The sequence below is a fragment of the Branchiostoma floridae genome, chromosome 10, assembly GCF_000003815.2.
Source record: "Branchiostoma floridae strain S238N-H82 chromosome 10, Bfl_VNyyK, whole genome shotgun sequence".
In the NCBI taxonomy this organism is placed as follows: domain Eukaryota; kingdom Metazoa; phylum Chordata; class Leptocardii; order Amphioxiformes; family Branchiostomatidae; genus Branchiostoma; species Branchiostoma floridae.
Window position 1 is genome coordinate 4,921,986 of NC_049988.1, and position 17,304 is coordinate 4,939,289.

Here is a 17,304-nt window from a genome sequence, read left to right on the forward strand (position 1 = left end):
GCCAGGAAGGTTGAATATACGGACTTAAAACACATAGTATGGTATACCAACAGTTAGGTGTAGGCACAAGTACATCATACGGGTGCAAAACATTTTTTTCTTCTTGGATCAGTCCGAAAAAAACAGACCTGCAAAAAAAAATCAGAGGAACAGGGTCCGCCAATTTTTAATACAAAATGGACACACTATGTCGGCAGGCATTTGGGATCTTACCGGCGGCCAAGAAGACAACAAGAGTAGAGTTTATAGTCAATTGTACCACGTTTCTACAGTTAAAGGTACAGAGACAGCCTTTATTACATGGAGATGGGATTTTAAAATGCCAGTGGGAGTCCAATAATCCACCAAACAGATTCCTTTGTAGCAAAATTGACCAATTACCAATTTGTTTTGAGTACTGCCAGTTCTCAAGTTTCCACAGGTCCGGACCTGGAAATGATCCTCTGGACCTGAATGGGACCTATACCTGACTTTTCTGTACTGGTACCTATCGACAATAGATTTTTTCTTTCTGTCCTTTCACATCTTATGGCATTCTATGGCATTAGTTATCTATTTTTTGATATTTTTTTTCAATCTACGGAATATTTGTGCTCATTTCACAGCTGCTTTGCACAATTTATTATGTAATCGAAAACTTTTGTTTTTTTGGAAACGGCCGAAAATAGGTGCGAGCGCGGATGTCATCCATATAATCAAATCAACATGGCCTTACTGAAAACACGGCGTTTTGTTTCCCCTCTGCTTTATCCAGGCCACTTCTTGACTAGGTCACCACAGGTCACCCCGGTCCGCTGCCGGCGCCACAGAGCGGGACCCTGGCACGGTGCCGGGCGGCACGGCTTTACAAATGTTGGCAGTGATCATGAAAGCAGGCCGCATTGCTCTCTTCTTCTTATCGTAGTGAAAATACGTCTTAGGCCACAGCCAGTAAATTCTATGGATGACATGACACGCTCATTAATTTGTCCCTGATTTAAAAAAAAGAATATCGATGTTCCCCTCCGGACAGAGTCAACCTGACGGGAAAGTACCAAAATGGGAAAATATTGTGTGGTAGCCTTAACTGCATGTAAAAGAGACAATGCTGAGGTACATGTAGCCATGAACGTAATTGTAAAAGCGAAACTACATGAAGTTGTATAGTAAATGTCGTAGCCATGAGTGCAGTTGTCAACTTGGTAGGTAAAAGCAGCCTACCACACTAAAGTTTGACTTAATGTACCTCTTGAATACCTGTTAAAAATAAAAGACTTGTTGGCTGTGATAACATGTTTTGTAGCATGTCTTGTTACATTTATGGCATCTGTTTTGACATTGTAGCCATCTTGTCTTTGTTTCTTTGCCTACCTTTTATGTTTTCGCCCTCTCTCGCTGAATTTGAATGAGATAGAGGATGTCATCCATAAAATATACTTGCTCTGGCCTTAGTTTTTGTGGCATTTTGGTATTTCTCAGGACTTTTTTCACCGCGATTGCATTGCTAACCAAAAATACACATTCTTTCTATGCCCTAGTAACTGTCCTCAAAGAAGAAGTCAAACCCCGTAATAGTTACTTAGATTTAGTACCCTATTCTGTACCGTATGTGCATTCATCCACTTAATATTTGTATGTTAGAATTTAGATTATCTACATGCATTTAGACCATATTCATTCATTTCATGTATCTAGTCTTTCTTCACTTGCAATTAGTCCCATGGGCATGAATTTGCAATGAAACAGTTCCTTTCCTATTGTTACACACTTGAACTTGAAGTGAGAATAAGACAAGGAGGCCAAATCATGAACCACGCCCAGTTTTAGTTCCCACCGACCCGCCATATTTCCCATTTAATCCACCTTGGGATTCTGACAAGATACTGCAATCTGTCCTCTTGACAGTTCTAAATCCTTAGTAATTTCTACGTTACACGGAACGACTAACGAAATATAAGAACATGAATGTCAACAGAAAACAACAACACAGGTTTCACTTTTGCTGCTAAAATTGCCTTGGCTGATAGAACAAATTGGTAAATTTCTCGGTAGAAACTAGAAACAATCCCGATAAGTTTTAAAGCAAAGTTTGCAAGATGTAATACAACGTAAACATTTAGAACTAACCTCGGTTTTGGCCACTGAAACGAAAGATAAACTCTAAGTTCAGGCAGCAGTTGTCACCCAGCCCGCACAGGACGCATATGCGGGTCCAAACAGCTCGTCTACTGCGGGCTGTATAGGGCGTGGCTACAAATCGGTTCTTTCTTATTAACATCTGCATTTTAATTTATATGTTAGGGACGGTTCGCTAGTGCTGTACAAGGAGACCAATGGAAAGGAATGATTCTAAGCCAGTTTCGAATTCGAAATAAAACTTTGAAAAAGACAATAATGTCATATCTAATATGCAATATGCATGACAGCGAAGAGTGCTGACTGCAAGAAGAGATTGTCATTACCTCTATGGAAAATGTATAGTTTTTGGTGTGTCTGTGTGTGTTTCTGTCTGTGCGTGCTTCTGACTGTGTGTCCATATATTTGTGCTTAGCATACCTTTAAAACCTCTGGATTGATTTTAATTACATTCGGTAGGTGGATATGTGTTATGAAGACAAACGTCAGGGTCGATTTTTGGCCCCCTGGTATGTGACCTTGGTACTGAAGCAAAACTTCTATCTTTTACCCAGTTTGCCCTCGCGAAGCCGCATGTCTTTATGTTCTTGGTTCTCAATGTTGAAAGAGGGCAGCCTGGCCTGGTAGTCACTGCTGTTTCAAGTGGACAAGCTCACAGAACAAGAGTTCCACGAGCGCATAGCTTTGCCAGATAATATTGCCAAGTTGATTCGATCTTCTGGCTGACATCCACAAGCACATGATAAGTTTTTGCATTTTTGCGCGTTATTTCAGATCAAACTGTAAATCGTACAAACAGCTGCAGGATGAGCGAATGCTTTCCGTAAATAGACAAGATATATTGAAAAAGATTAATAGTAATAACATCGCCGAATGCCAGAGCCAATGCCAGAGTCAAAGACGAAGATGTTGAAGAACGAAGATAATGAAATAATTGTTCGTATAGTATCGCTTACAAGTGTGTTAGGTCGTTTGTTTAACCTTTCTAACCACTTATATTTCATGAAAAAGGCAGATTTTTTCCAAGATTTTTTTTCGCCCGCTCGCACAAGTTTTTAGGGTTCCCTGAGTATGCCATCGATATAATAGAATTAACGTAAGCCATATTTTAACAGCAGGGTTAGCATATTGCCATAGTTACAGGCTAGCTGGGCAGACAAGAACAACCAAACTGCAAAAGAATGAAATTTCTGTGTTTCTGTACTACGTTGACCACCGACACAAATAAACTTTAATGCAAGTAGTATCAAAAGACAGCAAACGGTCATGCTACCTTGTACGATATGCAATCATAAACAGAAAAACGCATGGAGTCAACGTGTCGTACGGCAAAAACCTCTTCCTACAATTTTATTTCCTTTCTCGCTGGCTACCTGACTTTCGTCTCTTCACTTGTCCTTCACCCGCTCTGTTTGACGGTTGTCAGCCGGGTAGGTCCGAGGGGTCTCTGTAAAGGTAAGGACGACACAATCACAACAAAAACGAGACTTAAGTCGTACATTTACGTGATCTGAACCTGAGCCTGTGTGTGGGGTATCTGTATCTGTACCTGAACCCCTTTACCGGCATTATCATTACCAGTACATGAATCCCTGTACCGATGTCTGTACCTGAAAATGAACGCCTATACCAGTATCTGTGCCTGTATTCTTTCTACCGGTACATGTGTCTGTACCCGACCCTCCTTACCGGTATCTGCGCTTGTTCCGGAACCTCTCCGACGGTGTGTGTGTCTGTACCTGAACCTTTTAACTGGTATGTGACTTTACCTTAACCTCTCCACCGGTATGTGTCTGCACCTGAACCTCTTAACCGGTATGTGACTTTACCTTAACCTCTCCGACGGTGTGTGTGTCTGTACCTGAACCTCTTAACCGGTATGTGACTTTACCTTAACCTCTCCACCGGTATGTGTCTGCACCTGAACCTCTTAACCGGTATGTGACTTTACCTTAACCTCTCCGACGGTGTGTGTGTCTGTACCTGAACCTCTTAACCGGTATGTGACTTTACCTTAACCTCTCCACCGGTATGTGTCTGTACCTGAACCTCTTAACTGGTATGTGACTTTACCTTAACCTCTTCACCGGTATGTGTCTGTACCTGAACCTCTTAACTGGTATGTGACTTTACCTTAACCTCTCCACCGGTATGTGTCTGTACCTGAACCTCTTAACTGGTCTGTGTCCCTACCTGAACCTCTCTATCGGTATGTGCCTGTACCTGTATCTAAACCTCTCTACCGGTATATGTGTCTCTACATGAACCTCTGTCCCGGTATCTGTATTTGAACTTATACCTGAATATGCGTTCTAGCACAGCCTACAGACAATACATACGTATCGCTTACCGGCCCTTTGATGACCTAGTTCACCTCCACCAAGTTGTTAGGAAGATCAAACAGTTTCTCTGGAAATTGGAATAAAGAAGCAAAAAATCAACTGTTTGCACCTGGCGTAAATAATTACAATATGTACTAACGTTATAACTCAATTGTTATATTAATCTAATTGATGTTAATTATGTCTCTCTATAGTATTAACACTGTTAATCTTAAGGCTGTCGATCTGTGTATTTTCAATATTCAGTTGTATTATTAATTGTATTGTCAGTTTTTTACTCTATGTCTTTGACTCTCATGTGAAAGCCAATAGGCTGCGAAGTGCTTCTCTCGAATAAACCATTATTATCATAACGTGATATATGCTCAATATTGAAAAATCGGAAACTTGGGTTTAGTCGATCATATCTCCGTGAATCTCTATCAAGTGCATTATTTCACATCAAATGTTCTCTCGGTGTTGCGAAAAGTCATTATGGTGTTTTAAAATGAACAACGTTTTTATTAGACCAAAACCTGTTCAGCTATTATAGCCATATATGCGTCTACCTTAATTATGAAAGATTGTTGAGTTATGATGTTCAATCACAAAATCACAATCACAACAACAAACACAAACACAACAACAAAACAAGCACTACCGGAAACATAGCTTTGTTGACCAGTGATGCCTTTAAAGATGTTACTGTTTACCGAGAGTGAGAGCGGCCCTCTTTGCCCGTGCCACCGTCTCTGCCGCCTCCGAGGCTGCGGCTGCCGTGGCCTCCAGCTCCTGCTGCTGCTGCTCAGCCTTGTCACAGTCCTCCTGCTCTGCCTCCGCTAACTTCTGCTTCATTTTCTGTGGTCAAGATATTTATTGGCGACGTGTTATGCAATTTAGGGTCTCATTTGCATAATTTATGAGAAAATGAGGTCCGCAATTGTATAATCAATGAGAAACATTTATGATAGGTCACTCGTCATGAGAGATCACCTTTCTTGTTAACAGCAATGCCATTCATTGTGTAAAACAATCTCAATACATACAGCTAGGCGAAAGCCTTAGGATAGAACACAAATACAACACACCTAACCCAACAATCATTAATACTTATGAAAATAAAACCGTCGCCATGGCAATAGGTTTTATTGCCACACTTATTGTTATTGTTAACTCAGATCAGCCCAAAGATGCGGCCAATAGTACTGTAGGTTTTGAACCACTCCCAATGATGACGAGTTCTTAAATGTGCTCGAGCTGTGACTCTCCTCAAACACGTGGGACTTCCATTTAACGTCTTGTCGAAAGAACGTCCCTGTACTAGTACTTTTTATCAACTCAGTGCCTTGGGTCGTTGACATGACAGGATTGGAACCCGGGGCCACTTGGTTCTGTTCTGAGCTGAGGGCTACCGTTAACGCCACACGACCCCACACATGTTTCTGTTAATGTTATCCATTTTGTTCCGTAAAGTGACACGGTCGATATGAAAACAAGGTTCACAAAACGGTAGGCAACTTAACGAAAATAATGTAGTTGCTAATTTTTTTCTTTTCCTTGATGTTATATCTACCCTGTAACTCTTGGTGAACACGTCAACGGATAAACAAGCTCTTATCAAGATAAAATCCACCCCGGCCTTTTCGAGTTACGCTGTCCATCCGCAGACATACAAAAGCATCCCAAAACATAACATTCTTGCTAAGGAGTGAATGATTAGATTAAGATATAGAGTATAAAAGCAAAATAGACTCAAACTTTACCATGATTTCTACTTTTAAAGCTGTCCTAATTACCCCAAGAGAACGCTATGGGCACAACCCGTCGTATGTGCAAATACGTGCCAAACGCGGGCAATCTTTTGGGATCCGTAAAGTACCGCCTCTGTACGAACTCGTAGGGAATCTGACGGATTTTGGAGCACACAGACACGCCGTAGAACTTTTCGTGCAGGCAAAACTTTGCGTGTCATCGGGCTGTAGATTCGCCCCACGTACGTACCAGTACGGGCGACGCGCCTGCCCTGTACAACCTGAAAGTTTTCAGAAATACGTAGCGGACGTGGCCTCCTCAAAAGACGTACGCACAAATTGCACGTACGACGGGTTGTTAGCTTTAGAGAGTACCTCACACTCGCACTCCCAGTCCTTAGCGATCTTCTCCAGAGCCGAGATGCGGCAGCACATCTCCTTCATCTCGTCCCGGATGCAGGACACATCCTTCTCGGTGCTGTACTCAGCCTTGGTGAGAGTGACGAGGAAGAAGGCCAAGCCGACCACGACACTGGCGGTGAGACCGCCGATGATGATGCCCTTCAGCAACGGGGAACACCCGCCACTGTTCCGGGACTCCTCCCCGACCACGTACCCTTCCTTCATTGTGAGATGCTGATTCCGCGTACTTCTTCCAAACCAGTAGCGAACCTTTCTGTACACCGAATTGCAAAGCCTGTTTTTTATACCTATGTCCACATGTATCCCGTGACCGTTAAGTGCCATTGAGTTGTGAATTGAAAGTGGCCACTTTTGTGATTGAAGTTATAGTCAAAATGAAAATCAATAATCGAATAATATGTCGAAGAACCATCATAACACGGATGTTTGTATCGATCGTTTATCAAGGACTTTCGGGCACCCTCGAAACTATCAAAATGCTTTTTCGTATCTTTTATATGCTGATTTTACACAGTTTGTTAATTTCCCCATGCGTTGCGTCAGGAATCCACAGATGTTTAATATGTGCCGAAAACTCAGTAAAACAATTAAAACGTCTACCTTTCGATGTGAGAAATATAAATCATGATATTATAAAATCAAAATCTTTTGGATTATCTCTATTTTCGGTACGGTACCGTTATCCATATGTAACTATAGCTCTTGATCACGAAGCAAAACACACTCTGAGAAAACCTTTGTTCCAAGAAGTGTTTCCAAAAAAAGGTTTTTGTCTTTATCTAATGTTCCGGCTCGCGCTATCATCAGAATGTAAGTTCAAAACACTCCATGAGGCATGAAGCGAATATTAAGATGAAGGTCACAGATGAAACGGTTATAATGAGTTGGTCTGTTAAAGTGAGGAGGCCTCCAAAGTTCATTACAAGGTACTTTAAACCTTATGTAAGGACTGCGCTGCCGGGTATACTGTAATAAGAGGAACAAGAGGCCAGTATATGGACTAAAAGTTAGACCCCGTTTACACTAAAAAATCTTATCGATCCAATCATCGAAAAGGTTCATAATGCCTCGAAATGATTCAATTTTTGAATTGTAAACGCTCCCAAACGGGGCCAACCCGCTTTGATATTTTTTTTCCAAAATGGATCGTTTGGAAACTACCTCTAACTTGTCCAATGTATCACCTTTCGAAGTCTTTCCTCTTAGGCACTGTAGGGGTATTTGATGCCAGCTAAAACCGGTTACGGGGTCTAGAAACCTAAAAATGGGGGTACGTTCAGAGCAATCATTCGGTTCATATCAACATTAAAATGCCAGTAGTTGAAAGAAATCGTTATCTCATAATCTACCCAAGTTTTTTTGTTTAAATATCTCCGATCGTTTTAGCTAGAAACATAGAGCTAATGCTGGAAATAGCCGGTGGGGTCTCGCGGGTCTCACCTATTGCGCCATGCGCCCTCACGGAAATTTCTGGAAGGTCAATGACCGGAGAGAGTCCGCCCGTGCCTAGCATGATGATGATTTGGTTTATTATTTCACACACAAAGTTTTACAGTTTCGCAGTGCACGCAAACACATGCACTGAATTGCACTGGAAAATACAATCAGGTTGACTGTCATTGACAGCCTTACTACATTACAACATTATATCTTTTATCTACTTGCTGTTCTTTAAAATCAACTATGCTTCTTAAGATATTGTCTATATTAAACTTTGTTTAGCATAATCATTCTTTTACAGTACAGTAGCATATTTACACCAATCGTTGAGAGCATAAAATATTACTTGATTTAAAATTCAACTGAACAAGTTTCATTTGGTTTTACAATAAACGAGACATTTAAAAACGGACTCGACAGCATATTCAGTAAAGACTAGAGGTAACCAATGAGGTTATAGGGTGGTAATGACTTCTTGTTAAGCAGTGATACCATATAAGGTATTGGGCTTTGTCTGTACCGTTCAGTCCTTGTTTTTATCGTGTCCAACTGGGAGCTGTTACGCGTCTTCCTGCCGCTGACTGATTCTCGGCGTGGGGGTAGCCAATCGTGAAAGCGATGTGATGAGCGATAAGTAGAGGAAAAGTTGTCATTTATCACAGGTTTGCGATAATAAAATCGTTTTTGTTGGTGTCCATGGGCGTCGCCATTTTGTCTCAAGAGAGTAGTGCATTATGGGATGGGGTGTGGCTATTTTTATGTCTTAACGATGTGGAGAATTACCACTATGAAATCCAGAACTGTTTCGAAATCTAACGTGGTATGGGAGGCGGTTGTATGTGGAAAATTTCTTACTACTCGAATTTCAAGGGAGTTTTGTAGAAGAAACTTCCTTAAAAAAAGTACTCCTCTTTAAATATACTACACTAAATTGTATCTAACTTATGATTTCGAATGCGAAGGTTCCAAGAGAGCTCAACGGAGTGAGTGTGTGCCTCATACTTGTATACAGAACCACTGACGTCATGACTCAAAGTCTGAATAATTTTGCCAATCGAAAATAAATGAAAAATTCTTTTTAACATACCACAATCCAGTATAATTTTACCAACACAACCTAAGCGAAAGGCCAGTTTTTTTCGAAAGCACTTTTATTTTGTTTCGGACAGACAATGTGGCACTGCAGTCAAGCTTTTAGTAATTTATCTTAATAGTGCCACATAGAGAATACAGAAAGAAGGTAAAGGTAGTCTTTTACCTCCCCGACCGAAGTCAGGTACATTTGCATACCAGGGTGAGGCGAGAAAGGTCGTGTAAATTGTCTTTCGCAAGGGCATAACGTCGGGGACACGTCAGGTATCGAATTAGGGACCTCTAGGTTGCGAGCCCAAAACTCTGCCAGTCAACAATCTTTTATCCTTTGCTTAAATATTTACATTACCATAGCCACCATACTACAAACTACTAGTACTGAAACTTATCAATTTTACAAGGCGATCAGTAAAAAATCGTTGCGCGTAAGGAAAACACCACCGGCCACGCTGCGACAAGACTGCAAACCAACCAAGTAGCATCTTATAATAGTGCTTGGCGTATGTAGGACATTGTAGATCTAGCTCAGTAGCGACACATCCGTAGCCATGCATGTTTATTTGTTATTACCTCCGAAAATGAGGTTCACATCCGATGGGATATCTCAGTGCAGTTCACACCTACAGATAAACATAGTCTGGCGCACTGGTCACCGCAGACACCCTGAAAGCTACTCCCTTGTACAGCACTGGCAAGGGAGTAGCTTTCAGGGTGTCTCTGGCGTCTGCCCACCTGATACACGTCGAGAAACCCAAGCGACAGTGGAGCGGAACAAGCAGTTGGACGACCCCAGACACCCTCTCACCAGGAGGTCCCCCGAAGGCTGAGGTCACACCGTAGGTTCCTGACCGTCCAAGGCCTCGGAGCAGCGTCGCCAAGCACCTTCTGAATTGAGAGGTGCTTGGCGTAAAATAGTGCCAATGTGCTTGGCGTAATATATAGCGTAATATCTAAATTATAGGAAAATAACCACCGTAAAATAGAACGACACCCCTATCTTGAAGGTAGTGTGATCCAGCCATCATGACAACCGTTTGTCGCCTAAAGCTCATTATCTACTCTTCAAGCAGAGGATAAACCATAGCCTTCATTGCTACCTAGTCTTATAATAAACAAGTGCCTAGACATAAATTGGCATTGCTGGGTAGTTTAAAAGCACCAAGCACCTTAGCGCACAAGTCAAACACTATGATTACTTCAGGTAGGTTTGCGTCCCACGAACTCAAATCTACTGCTTCAAGTTACTTAGTCAAGCGGAAGAATCAAACCTTCAGGCTAGGCACTCAGATCAAACGTAGATAGAGCTTAATCCTATCAATCAAAGTAAAACGTGGACTATTTTTAACTCGAATATCAGGAGTCGACTAGTTACCTAAAATAGAGGAACACAAGAAAAACATGGCTCATCATGCAAAAGACGGCATCTTTCTCACTATAAGGCAGAGATATATGAATTCAGACGTCACGTTTTGACTTCTTAAGGACGAGACTGAATGAGAATCACACAGTCAACTGCACCCCTGTCGACACGCCACCTTTAACCTCAGGTTGTCGGCTGCTCTGTCATTATGCAGCTTGAATGATGGTTCATGGCAGAGGTCGACGATAAATCTGTCATCTTCAGAGCAGGTCCTCGATCCAGGTGTTGCAATTATCTATGATGTATCTGAGATATAATTTAATTAGCAACCGTTTTGAATATCATGTTAGATGGGACCTTAAATGAACTTTGGTTGGTCACCCTGATTTAGATTATCTCAAAAAGCTGAAATCGCAGCCAGTCAGAATAATTGGTGTGTGAACGTAAAGGTGCACTCTCACTGCACTTGCGTCACGCTTGTGTCACTGCGGGGTTCGAAGGATACTTAACGAATTTCAGAGACAAAGAAAGCATTTTCTCACTATATGTGTATTTTTCCGTCTTCTAAGTCCTACTTTTACGTATCTAAATTATTTACAAAATCGGAGAAAATAACAAAACAGTGACGCAGTGAACGAACCCTGCAATGACACAAGCTTGACGCAAGTGTGGTGAGAGTGCACCTTAAACAATTAAGCAAAGCGCATTTACTGAGACGGAAGATTTCGACGTGGCAGTCCGGGCATTCGCAATCCGCAGCACACACAAGCTCCACGGACGTCTGTCTTTCTAGCTGGCCACCAGAGACTGCCTGCACTCACTGTGCCTCATTTGGATCTTCCGAACAATTTTGAATCACTTTGAAAGAGATCGAGAGCAGTTTGAAGAATTGTGGCCGTGCAAATACAATCATGGTATGTTGAAATATGTATAATTTTACTGTCGCTGCTCGCGGTTTGGTTTGATTTCTTGAGAACTCTTTTTTACTGTGATATTGTTGAAGATTCGAAATACATAGAACGCTGGTTGATCTTTATCCGCGGGGTAATCTATATCCGTTGTTTTCAAAGACAGAGTATTTAGTAATGTCGGAGAAAGGCGGCTTCAAACCGCAATTTTCAAAAACATATTTTGCATACTAGTGAAAATATTAAGATTTGAAACTATCGTCCGCCCATTTGACATTTCTAAATACCTATTTTTTTCTAAAATAAAGATAAGGGATACATTTTACACCATGGATAAAGGTAAATTTACGTTATAACGTCTACTCTCGAGTTCATCGTAAGACCATGTTGGCAATTTATCAAGTGATACCAATTTAGCGATCCCGTCGTTTTTCCAACTTACTGAGTATGTTACATATATACCACTTATGCTGTGTGTTTACTTGTATTATACCCCTGTCACATTGTCGACGAAGTTCGGGCGTACTTCGCGATTTGTGGAAGGTCGGCCGATTTTAAGGTTGACAGAGGGTCGCGCGTATTTTTTGCCTGAAAACCGTCCCTTGTCACATTGAGCAAGGCTCGGGCAATCGCCTAAGAAAGCATTGATTATAATTAGCCTCCTGTAACATGGCGCCACCTCTTGCACGCGGACGAGGTAAGACAGAACGTTTCTCATAAAAAGGCGATAGTTCAATCAATTTTGATGTCTTAGTTGTAGGGACCATTTAATGTACTACACGGACAGAATAGAAATGATTACAGGAAAGGAATTGTGTGATAAATCCAGCCTTCATGCTATCAAAGGACCCACAATGTCAAAATTACTCGCTAGTTAAAAGAAAGTCTACATTTGCAAACAAACGGGAGTCGGGCGAAAATCGTCCGACCAACGGACGCATGTCACCCTATTTGCGACCGATGATCAATAAGTTTGTCTCTACTCGCCCGACACCTCAAAGCTTTGCGATCTGAAAGATCACCGACGACTAGTCTCTGATATTAAGAACAAGTTCTGGTATACAGCGAGCATTAGGCGTCTCCTAAGAATCGCCGACGATCACTAAAAGTCGGGCACTGATCGAGAAAACACCATCCGATCGATTTTCGCGCATGGTGACAGTGGTATAAGGGCCCGGTCACATACATTGTACGATTTACCGCGATGGCGTTTTCATGTGCGGTAACAACGTACAGCGTGCATCTTACGTATGGGTAAAAACTGAGCAATGGTTTGTTGAGCCCCTGGTTTCAATTATTTGGTAACTTGCTTGCACCGGAGACCCTGGCTCAAACCTGGGTAGGGCTGCGCACAAGTTTGGGAAGGGGCGGTGTCCATGTTTGAGGTGGTCTCTCGAGCACGCTAAGGAGCAAGTTTTTAGACCGTTGTTTAACTTTCATTCATATTTTCTTCACGAATTTAGCGCCCTCCCTAAAGAGGTGATGTCTTATGTAGACACCTCCTATTTAAGTATCAACTTTTGAGAAATCGGTCACAAAGTCCCGTTTTATGTAAACATGACAATGTCTGTCGACACATACACATCGACAGGACATACATGTATGAACCGTTAGTCTAAAGCCATGTCCAAAATGTGCCTATATGAGTAGTACATTGCTGTGACATTTTTTGCTCCAGGTAAAGTATTTAATTCACAGAAGAAAACTACTTTTTCGTCCTCAAACTTAATCCGAGCAGAAACAATGTCAATACACATCTGATACAGACTTGAATATTTACCAAATGTGAAATTATTTGTTGTCATTACTTTCCAGTCAACCTCCTTTTGAAAGTAAGTGGCGAGAAAAGGGGCGAACTATAATCAGAGCTGTGTGGTTCTCTGTCATTGTCAAAATATCAGAATTCCTTTGCCAGAACAAAGTGGTATCTGACTCTCAGCAGGGCATGTCACACCTAGCGTAGCGCATACTCTCTCACGACCTTCCACGAGCGCTGGTGGATATTGTTGGGGGTTTGCGAGGGCTGGATCTGCGGGCGCTCCCCAAACAAGTACCGCCAGGTTAGGGCCCGTTCAGGGCTGCCACACTCTTTCACCTAATGCCTAGGTTACACAGAGCCGAATTTAGCTCCCGAACACCAGCCTACCCTTAGCCGACTCAGGTCGGCAGTAGTTTTGGTGCAGTCTGACTAGGCCTATCTTTTAGCGCCGAACATGTCCCGAACATGTCCTAACTATCTCCTAACTATCGACCAATAAATGACCAGTGCCGAATCACTCCTGACTGATTCCCAACCGATTGCTAACCCTCTCACGACTTGAAATGGACATAATCAGCGATTTTCAAAAAGTGGCCATTTTCGTTTATAATCGAACACCAGCCAAACACTAGCAAACCGCGCCGAACACAAGCCGACCAACAACCAACCCATTCCAGACCTGCCCTTAAGAGCCGAATGTTTTGAACATTTTAAAACATTCGTCTGGCGCAGCCGAACACCAGCCGACTCAGCCGAACGCCAGCCGACTACAGCCGACTTAGCTCCCGAATCACTCCTAACCATCATGAGTCAGGAAAGAGTCGAGAGCTAAAATCGGCTATGTGTAACCTAGCTAGGCTTAACGTAGCTGGCTGTCGCGTACAAATTGATCATCCCCACCGTGCCCCGACGTTGTGTCCTTGGGAAAGGCACTGTACACGACCTTCCTCACTTCACCCAGGTGTAAAAAATGGGTACCTGACTTCGGTCAGGGAGGTAAAAGACTACCTTCACCTTCCTAATACAAGTTACAAAAATTTGAGTGCAGTGCCACATTTTCCTCGTCTGCCCAAAAGCAAATAGAAAACAAATTGATTATCCAAACCATTTGTACATATTCATAAAAGGCTTCATAACTTGTGATTACGCCCGGAAAATTGAGCTGTACACCTTATTTCTTGGAGAGGCCCAGAACTTATTGACCAACGACCCCCCCTCCCCTCCACCACCCCCGTACCTCGTACCACGAAGTGCTAGTGATTGACGTTTCCCGAACGCGTCGCGTGTGAGATGCACCTGCAGTCAGTCAAGCCGAACCAAACATACGTGCAGGTTCCAAAATGTCATCCTTAATTGGCCACGTTAATTTTGGTGTACTTGACAAGATAATCGGGCCGAGGGAGGCTTTGAAGTCGTCGCAAACGTCACTCATCATTAGAAAGTTTGTAGTTTTTTGGCCCTGGTGAAAAATGCAAGGTAAGAGAAGTTGGGGATAATACACAACTGGTCTAGCTTTTAACTGATAATTTCTTGACGTTGCATGATTTTTCAAAATCTATCTTTATTTCATTAAAATCATTTCAGGCTATGTCCCCAACAGTGGCTAAATAACTGCGAGCCATTTCTCTGCATATGTACTCTATGTAGCTATATAATTCTAAAAATCATTAAAATCATTTAGACAATATGTCTATCCACCTAAATGCCCTAAGTTGAAGCAAGAATAGTCAATCAATTAGTGTGGTATTTTCACAAGTACAATTATCTCATTTTCATATTACCACCTTTCCGGTGCACACTGTCAAAAGACTGTCTGTGTCAGTTCAGATTAATTCCAAATCATCGGACAGATAAATTTAGAAGCATGTATTTTGTTAGTTAAAGAGTATTTCTCTTCACACGTCTATTTGCACCAAATGCGAAAGACTTGCGAATTGCTCAAGCTGGCGCCAATCTACGGAATCTCATAACTCCTCCTTTTTAGTTTTGTAAAGAATTTTTTACTTCTGAAAGTTTTTCTTGCCTACGTCCTTCTTCAATAATAGCAAATAGCAATTACTCAAGCAGCTGGATATGATTTTGTAGGCTCTCAGACGTTTCAGATAACGTTCGTTATCTTCCGTCAGTGACACAGAAGAGATTTTGTTGAAGAGCAGGCTTTCTATACCTACTGTTGGATATCGGGAATAATCATAAATCCCAAGTGCCGGACAGTTCCATACGTAGGCCTCCTTTCCTGTTGAGGATTGGATTGTAACGTTATATTCACTTATTAGAAGCACACCCAACTTGCCAGCGTATTTCGTGCAATTATCCGGCGTGTGCCATTATGCGAAGTTGGACCGTATACTTCACGTCAATAATTACGGGTCGGCCCAGAGCAGTGTCCAGTCTAATGTTGGGACAGGTTTGACTGCCAACACTATAGTAGTGAAGGACACTGTGCTGTACTACACATCCAGAGGGTAAATACGGTTAGATCAGTATAGTAACATTGACGTCGACAGTTGCTGATCACGAAAGCATCGCACCGCCAAAAGCGACTAGCTGCCAAGAACTTTAACCACTGCAACTATTTTCTCCTTAACACAAAAGTATTTTCCGCGACCTTAATACAATATTACAGTAATTAGACAATGGGTAGATAGATAATAATTTTTATTGGGTAAGTCACAGCAAGTTGTCTGTCAAATCGTTTTGACAGCTTTTAGCGGGCGGGCGTCTCTTTTAGCCTGTGTTTACACAATCTCTCGATGGCTGTAGTTAATGGCAATAGGGCCGGCCGCTAGGGGCGTGATTTTAGCCAGGCTTCGTCAGTTTATTGTGCTGACACCCAGGACTCGCCACATTATAGCTTTCTTTTGCTCCTAATAACAATTTCATACATGCTTTCGGTATTGCGCATCTACACAGGAAGTTATCGGTATATCTGTACCGCGTATGCTGATCTTAACACGTATTTTCAGTCAATTTGTCGACAATGTTTGACAAATTTTCGTGCATCTATCCGACAATGGCGACTTTTCGTCGTGCAGATAAGCGAATTCACCAACAATGGAGTGATTGGGAGCCGGTTTGGCATTTGGGTATTCCATGCAATTTTGCGTTTTTTGCCAATGTTTGCGGTTATCCGATGTACAATTAACTGGCTTCTACTGTATAACGTCATAGCCTTTCTGACCCCCTTTCGATCCAGCCGACTTACATGTATTTGAGTCCTATAATGGTAAACTCCATAAATATAGATTTTCCTCAACAAATATGCAAATTCAGTCCAAATTTGCATTATTTGCCCTTCATTCTGTACATCTCTGCCATAGATACCTGCATACTCCATATCATGGAAATCCATCGTTCCTATGTTCCGTTATGCTCCTTGGAAGATTTTGACAAAAACTCCCCTGCAGTTTCAGACCAAGCTGTTAGAGGGCCCAAACACTCATCACTTTTTCCTTACGTCACAAGTTGCCGCCAAAAAATCAAGACCATGGCATTTCCAGGTCAAAAGATACAAAAAATAGAACGTCTGCTGCACTACCAAGGTCACACGCCAAGGGGCCCAAAATCGACCTTCGTCCTCCCACCCCTACCCTTGTATCAAATATCATTGCAATCCATGAAGAGGTTCTAAAGTCATGCTGACCACAAATATCCGGATATCCGGAAACACAGACATACCAACACACACACCAAAAACAATACCTTCATTTTTCACTGAGTGAATTACAATAACTTCGTTTTCCCTGAGGAAAAGAATTTCATTGTCATATTTTGATCTGTCAAGGCGATCATGGTGGCACTACAGTGCGTGGTGCTCCTATCGACCATGTGCGGGACTGCACTGGCATTTCTGCTGCTTGCAGTACCGAGGTCACACACCGGGGGGCCCAAAGTCGACCTTGACTCCCTAACCACATACCAAATATCATCGTAGTCCAGCAAGAAGTTCTAAAGTTATGCTGATTACAAATATCCGGATATCCGGAAACACAGAGATTCCAACACACACACACACAAACACACCAAAAACTATACCTCCATTTTTAATGGAGGTAATTGCAATAACTTCGTTTTCCCGGAGGAAAAGAATTTCATTGTGTAAATCCATATTGGTATTTTGACCTGTCAAGGCGAT

At 42.1% G+C, this 17,304-nt stretch overlaps 1 protein-coding gene across 1 annotated transcript; it reads right to left on the reverse strand.

Annotated features, from left to right (window-relative positions):
- Positions 1-3,434: 3,434 nt before the first annotated feature.
- Positions 3,435-6,881, reverse strand: LOC118425161. Its single transcript, XM_035833987.1, has 4 exons — positions 6,563-6,881; positions 5,150-5,294; positions 4,466-4,524; positions 3,435-3,562 (listed from the first exon to the last, which is right to left on the reverse strand). Exons 1-3 carry the CDS (start codon positions 6,812-6,814, stop codon positions 4,481-4,483), a joined length of 441 nt encoding a protein of 146 aa, XP_035689880.1. The 5' UTR covers positions 6,815-6,881; the 3' UTR covers positions 3,435-3,562; positions 4,466-4,480.
- Between the last annotated feature and the right edge of the window lie 10,423 nt (positions 6,882-17,304).